We start from the raw sequence: 6,881 nt of genomic DNA on the forward strand, positions 1-6,881 counted from the left end.
TATGGAAAGGGGTCGTTTTCACTGAGGATTGTCTTGGACTGGTGGCTAATACAACATATGCAATTGTATTTCAATAATTTTCAGATGGCCAAATCTGTTTGAATATTATGTGCTTACATTACTACAGTAAGCAGTCTGTCATTTTTAAAAGAATTTGGATTTCAGTAAGTTTTTTTCAATATTTGCAACAAGACCAAAGGAAAATCTGATTGAGCACAGTTTAAAGACAAGGTCTTATGATCATAATATTGCTAGATTTCTGTTCAGTATCAAAAAGTTCCCTCTCGTTTTGTGGTATTCAGTGAAAAAGGTGATCTCAATGTCTCTTCAATTTCAAAAGCCAATCTTTATTAGAGTTTTTCTTTTAGTTGAAGTTTGAAACCTATTCCATTTTAAAAAGAAAGAAAGAAACAATGGAAACAGAGTAGGCCCCTACCTGTCAAATGATATAATTAAACTCGTGTGGTATGCCCACCTTATATTCCCCCAGAGTTGCCTTTTTTCCTCTGCACATTGGTGACCATGTTTTGATTGAGGAGGATTCCATTGTGAACGCTGCACAAGTTGGCTCCTATGTTCATATTGGAAAGAACTGTGTCATTGTAAGTAAACAACTCGAAAAGCTTTTGTTCTCTTTACTTAATATTTTCTTTATAAATCATTCATAGTGACCGATATAACAATGAATCCTTTTCTGTGTTCTGTAGATCTGTAGTAAATCTAATGTATTTTAAACAATTTCTCCTGTCCTGAAAAGAAGTGGTACTGATAGGAGTTTTCCTGGCCCAAAGTGTGACGGTAAAACATTTTTTTAATTTCCATTTTTTAAATGGAGAGATAAGAGGTGCCTTAGACCGGGAATGCAAATAAATGTTTTTGGTTGGCTTTCAATTTTTTATTGAATTCCCCTTTTCACATAATTTCTGTTGTCCATAAATTTTAAAAACTACAAATTTTAACATTTCTTCTGCAGAAGCAGAGTTGAACAGTTATTTATTCTTCTTGTACCAGAGACAAAACATGCTGATAGATATGTTCATTGCCTGTTCAGATTGTTGGCTTGGAGAAAGTACAGAAAAAGGTGACGTGACATCAGCAGCTGCTTCAGTGACATAAATTGCTGATGTTGTGTTCACTTTCCTCTCAAGTTCAACATGGTTTTGAGTTGTTCATAGTCTTTACTGCTCAAAACCTATTGACAAATCGTGACTCGAACAACTATCTTTTCTTGGAGAAAATACTGTCACTTCAAGTGTTTCTTTACCACTACCTTCTTTTTTTGCTGGCACGTCTTCTGTTCAAACCTTCACATGTCAAACTTGTCTTCACCTCACTTTTGACATTTTAGCAAGATTTGTGCTAAATACTGTTTGCTAAGGTCTCTTTAAAGACCTCTTTGGTTACGTGTAGGAATTGGAGTTGGCCACTGTTAAGGGGATCATGTTTCACACTAAAATGCACAATAGATGGACTTTTTTTTCAATGTTAATCATGATAATGTTTCAACTGTGTGTAGGTGCTTTTTGTCTCAAGGCCTCACTGGTTTCTCCGTGCATCCAGCTAAAATTCCTCGATTTAAAAGTGGAATTGGACTTTTCAATAGAGATTTAAGTTGGATGCAGAGTTGTGATTAATTGTATTCACTCGTTATTTGTGTTTATCTAGGGTCGGAGGTCAGTCCTGAAAGACTGCTGTGCTATAGCAGACAATACCATTCTTCCTCCGGAGACTGTTGTTCCTCCTTTCACAGTTTACTCTGGTTCTCCAGGTGAGTAAATAGGAAAGGATGTTGGAGAGGAGATTGGGGGGGGGGGAGATATAATATTTAGTGCCTTTTTAACTCACTGCCTACTTATGCTGCATAGGCTGTGGTCAAAGTTTTGTTTTAACTGTCTATCTTTGTCTGGGACATTTGAATAGACAAAAAGGCCTCGAACATCTAGGTCTGTTTTGGATAAATTAAAGACAAACGAGGCAAGTGGGTGGTTAGCGGGTGCTCTGGTGTGGTTTGCTTCTTCTTTCCTTTCAAACATGTATCGTCCTTATCTCCCCTTCATCTTTTTTATGTTTGTTACTCTCTTGTAACAGCTCTAATCTTCTGGCGCTCATATGACCTTATGCAGTTGCGAGCGCCGTAAAACCTCTACTAAAACTAAACTAAAGCGAGGCAAGGATGGACCCAGAGTAACTTACTTGGAGAGCCAAAACAGATGGGTGAGGGGGATAAGATTAGGATAATGTAGCTTCTTTGAGAGCATCCAAGCAAGGGAATGAATGGAGAAACATGATTAAATGTATGTCTGTTGCAGATCTGGCACTTGATGATCTTTGTTGCAGTTCCTATGGTTTCTGAGTTCAGAATATATGACTCTCTTTCACTTGTGTCACAGTGATTTTTTCAAATACACATTGAAATGGGGCTGGTGTGGTCTGTTCCCATATTTTTCATGAGCATCTGTGTTGCGTTGGTTATGCCGGTCGTTTTCATACGCAGGAGAGTGAGAAAGTTAAAAAAAATCCTTATCACGTATCTCTGTCTGTCTGCTGGGATGTTTCTGCTCAGCCCCGGTAAGCCCTGAATGGCAAAGGTGAAGCAGTCTGGCTGCGTAATAATTTGAGGTATAAAACTTCACCAAAGTTTAAAAATGTGCTACAAATTAGGTTTTTCTTCAAATTTTGTTTTTACACCAAGTGTTACAAAATGTGGCATATCGTCAAAACTACTCAAAATATTTGAAACATTTATAAATCAGCGTGTTCAGCATTGAATTGGCCACAAGAATATGCCCTTATTTCAATAATACAAATTTTCGACAACTGGGACCTCATATTGATTGCTTTGTGTAGGACCCTGACATATGCCATTTTGTAAAATAACGTATGACAGAGTCGTACACTGAGCAGGCGATATGTATTGTGTTTTGATATGACAAATACATTATTGAGGTTAAGAAAAGTAAAGGAAGTGTTGATATTTTGATTTGATCCACATGTACCAGGCAAAGTCAGCGGAGATCTTCCAGACTGCACCCAAGACCTGATGACTGACATCACCGTCAGTTACTACCAGCACTTCAAACCTCATGGAAAAGGCAAATGATGCAAGGAATAGACCCTTAGAATACTCTCCTGATGTCTATTGATTAACATCTATTTGTTTCTTTGTTCTGTCAGCGCCATGTACTGAGTCTGTTGGTTTACATCTACTGCCAGTCTGACTTTTGCAATATTTGTTTGTCTTGAGAGTGTTTACTTTACCCAGCATCACATTGGTGCTTACAAATTATCCGCCAGCTGTTCAGATGTACTTTGCCCGACGTTTTGAAACAAAATTTTTGTTTATCTGCTGTTTCTCAATCTGTGGAATTGGTTGCATATAATCATGAAATGATTGGTAGAAATTCAAGTTTTAAATATTGAGAAAAACAAGAAAAGATACATTACTTATGGATCTCTGCTCAGAATAGTTGAACAGCTTGCAGACAGTATGCTCTCTGCTTCCTCTGGGATGGAAATATTATTTGTTTCATTTGTTCTGACATTTTTATAATTTTGAAAATGGCCCCCATGGGTCTGAAAAGTCAGGTAGTATCCTAGAATTCCATAATCCTCTCTTTGTTATTGGGTTAATCTGCTTCTGTGAAAATTGAGCAAAATCGTACTGGATTATGCTCCTTTCAACAATGTAAGGTTATTCTTCTTCTGCTTACTAAGTCCCATGATCAATTTGAGAGTGTTTGCAGATCACGTTCATCTTGGTATGGTAGAACATGGCTATAGCAGGACTTTTAGTTCCAGAAGAAAAATCCCGCTGTAAGTAGTGTAAGCAAGTTCCCGCTGTAGGAATGCAAAGGGGAATTACCAAAAAATCACACACTACACGCTCTCCTCTTCTTTTACTGTCTTTTTGGCCTAACCTAGGCCTTGGGCTCTGACACATCACTTTTGGAGTGGCTCATGTAACGCGTCTCTCCACACCTTCTCTCTTTCTGCCGCCTGCCTCACCTCCCTTATCACTGGACTGGCCAATCACAACGCCACACGGCTGACTGCCTGTTTGAAGCCCACTTACAGCCCCCCCCCCTCCCCGGACCCTCTTCCCCCAGCTAGAGCTCGCTCGATCTCCCGCTGTATCCAAGTTCGGGCCTTTCCTTGCCCCATTAAACCCAAGCACAGTTAATTGAGTTTACATAGACAAAAAAAAGGGGGGGATTCTGGTAAAGTCTCGCTGTAGGGATGGTGCTGCTATAGTCATGTTACGCTGTATTGTTTTGAAAATAACTTTTCCTTCTGCTCCTAGGTTGATTTATGTTTTGCTTATTGTCAGGAGTGTAAAACCATTAATATTTTGTTGATGCATATGTCCAAGAAATATATTAAAGTAATCAATTAACAACAATCCAAGACTCCTTTGAGAAAACACACATGATAGGAAATTTTATTGTCTCCTGTTTAGTGCAGTGGATCACTGTAATGAATCAAGTACCCTATGAATTGAAACTTTGGAAAAAGAACCCTTTGTAACCTCTTGTAGTTAACGTATCTTTTACTAAAGGTGTTCTTGTGTAAGGTTATAGGATTTTTCCATGATTCGTTTAGGAAAAATTAACCTCCTTCGTTGTCAGGGGATGTGTGCTCTTACTGTTAGCACTGATATTCAGCTAAACTCGTTGGCTAAGATAGCAATGTACTAAGCTTTTTCACTGACTTCTTTAGGGTATGCCATTCTAGCACAGCATTGTGTTCTCGGAAATCAGTTGTTTTATAACAGCAATGTTGGACCAGCAGGTCCGTGCTGTACAAGTAATTGTGATGCGTGTGAGGCTATGTAGATACAGGAATAGAATACATTTCCTGTCTATCAAGTGGCTTTTTATGAAGGAAACCTAGTCTGTTTTGAGTACCTTGAAATGTGCATGCAGTTGTTTTTTTTGTGTTTTTTTTCAGGTTTTTTTTTTTCATACTACATGATGAGGATTGACCAATGCGTTAATGTCATGTCATTGTTGCCTGCATGGTATCACTTTTGCCGTGAGAGTTGTTCTGGTTCACTAGTTATTAATTTTATTCAAATAAAAATGGATTTGTAACTTTCTAATTGGTTGGTTGTTGGAGCGCACCACGGATAGGTCATCATACTTCTTTTCTTTCCCTGTAGTGTTTTTTTCTGTTTTGCCTTAACTTCATCCAGTTCTACATGACCGTTATTGTGTTGTTGTGCTTCTCTCTACTGAAGAAAAAAGCATTTCTAATTTTGATGTATGGAAAGGATGCAATGCATAAGACAATTGTTTCATATTAACAGCTAGTTTTTGGACAACAAAGCCATGTTGATAAACATAGATTTCTGATTGAGCATTTTTCTTGCTAGCTTAGAGAAAAGTTCATCTGGGCCCGATATACTTGTTACAGTGTGGTTTCTAATCATCTTATCACAGAGATAAAACTGACTTAATTCGGTGTAATGCTACAACATCCCTGTGCAATATAAACATCAATGGGTTGTGTTTCGTTGCTTCTAGAGTAAATCATTTGTGTAATATGGAAGGCTTGTGCTCCAGTATGTGAACAAACTATTTACCCGTCATGTTCTTCCATGTTTAGAAGCTGTTCATTTTGACCTTTATTATGTTGTTTTTTTTTTTGTGCGCTTTGTTTTAGCGTGAATGTGTTAACTCCTTATCTCCAGCAAGCCATTGCCAGCAGCTCGTGGTCAGAGCCACTGGGCCGGTGAGCCGATGGCCGTGGCTCGGGCACATTCCGTTACGATAATTTGACATCGAATTATTTTTGGCAATTATTTTCCTGAAAACAGGTCTCTTTTTCCAGGAGTTCATTCATTAGATGAAGAACTATCAAAATAGGTTTGCTCATTTTGATTTATGATCAGTTTAGTGACGATTTTGTCATTTTTAGATTTTGTACCAAAAAAGGGCCCTGGCGTAGTGGGTTCCCCCCCCCCCTCCCCCTTGCAGATAAAGAGTTAATATAATTTAAAAATCTGTTTGTTTGAATATATTCAATACCTGTATTTCTGAGCGTGGACTTGATAGGTGGTCTTGTTTTTCGCCATTCTCTTGTCAAATTCTGACTACTACATGTATACATTCTATGTATCGGTAAAGGTTCTACACAGCTAACATGAGCTATGTGTGCTTGTGCTTGTGTGTGTGTGCTTAAGCTTTCTGAACAATAATTTGTCAAAATCTGACCTATTGTTTCGTCATATATGATAGACACTCATAGCAGCACACCCGCTAGCACACGTATATATATGTATCTTCCTTTTCATTTTATCATAGGAATATGATTGTGATAACAAAAGACAAAGCCAATATTATTATGTGGGCCATTAAATGCGATTTATGCAGCCTTCCAAGTGATACTTTTGTGTTTATAGCAATATGATCTTTTAATTTCACTTTCGACATAAATAATTTTACATTTTGTCAGAGTTATGGTCTCCTTCTTTATTTTTCTTACTTGGATACCAATAAAATAAATAAACAAACAAATGAACACATAAACAAACAAACAAATATAAGGATAAAATAGCTTCTCAGTTGTGAAGATCAGATTAGCAATTTCCTTCTGACGGATGAGTTGTTAACTTCAGAATGTCCTGGTTCTCTGTTTTTATGTTTTGTTCTTTTTTTCTCTCCCTAGCATTGCTTTGTGTTATAGGCCTACTTTTTTGTATAGTATCAGTGTAAATAAACAATCTGGATGGGAACATGTTATTTCTGCTGAGTGATATTTTTTTCTTGTGTGAGTTATCATATTCATTGAACAGAGTGTGTGTGTGAGAGAGAGAGGGAGAGGGAGAGGGAGAGGGAGAGGGAGAGAGAGAGAGAGAGAGAGAGAGGGAGGGGCAGGCAGGC

At 37.9% G+C, this 6,881-nt stretch overlaps 1 protein-coding gene across 1 annotated transcript in view; it reads left to right on the forward strand.

Annotated features, from left to right (window-relative positions):
- LOC101858339 (dynactin subunit 5) overlaps positions 1-3,429 on the forward strand; it is a 7,953-nt gene extending 4,524 nt beyond the window's left edge. Inside the window, exons 4-6 of the mRNA XM_005096473.3 lie at positions 491-602; positions 1,666-1,768; positions 3,000-3,429. Of these exons, the coding sequence (XP_005096530.1) occupies positions 491-602; positions 1,666-1,768; positions 3,000-3,100 (316 nt within the window). The 3' untranslated portion in view covers positions 3,101-3,429. The remainder of the gene's footprint in view (positions 1-490; positions 603-1,665; positions 1,769-2,999) is intronic.
- The last annotated feature ends 3,452 nt before the right edge of the window (positions 3,430-6,881 follow it).

Source organism: Aplysia californica, unplaced genomic scaffold (assembly GCF_000002075.1).
Source record: "Aplysia californica isolate F4 #8 unplaced genomic scaffold, AplCal3.0 scaffold00129, whole genome shotgun sequence".
Taxonomy (NCBI): Eukaryota; Metazoa; Mollusca; class Gastropoda; order Aplysiida; family Aplysiidae; genus Aplysia; species Aplysia californica.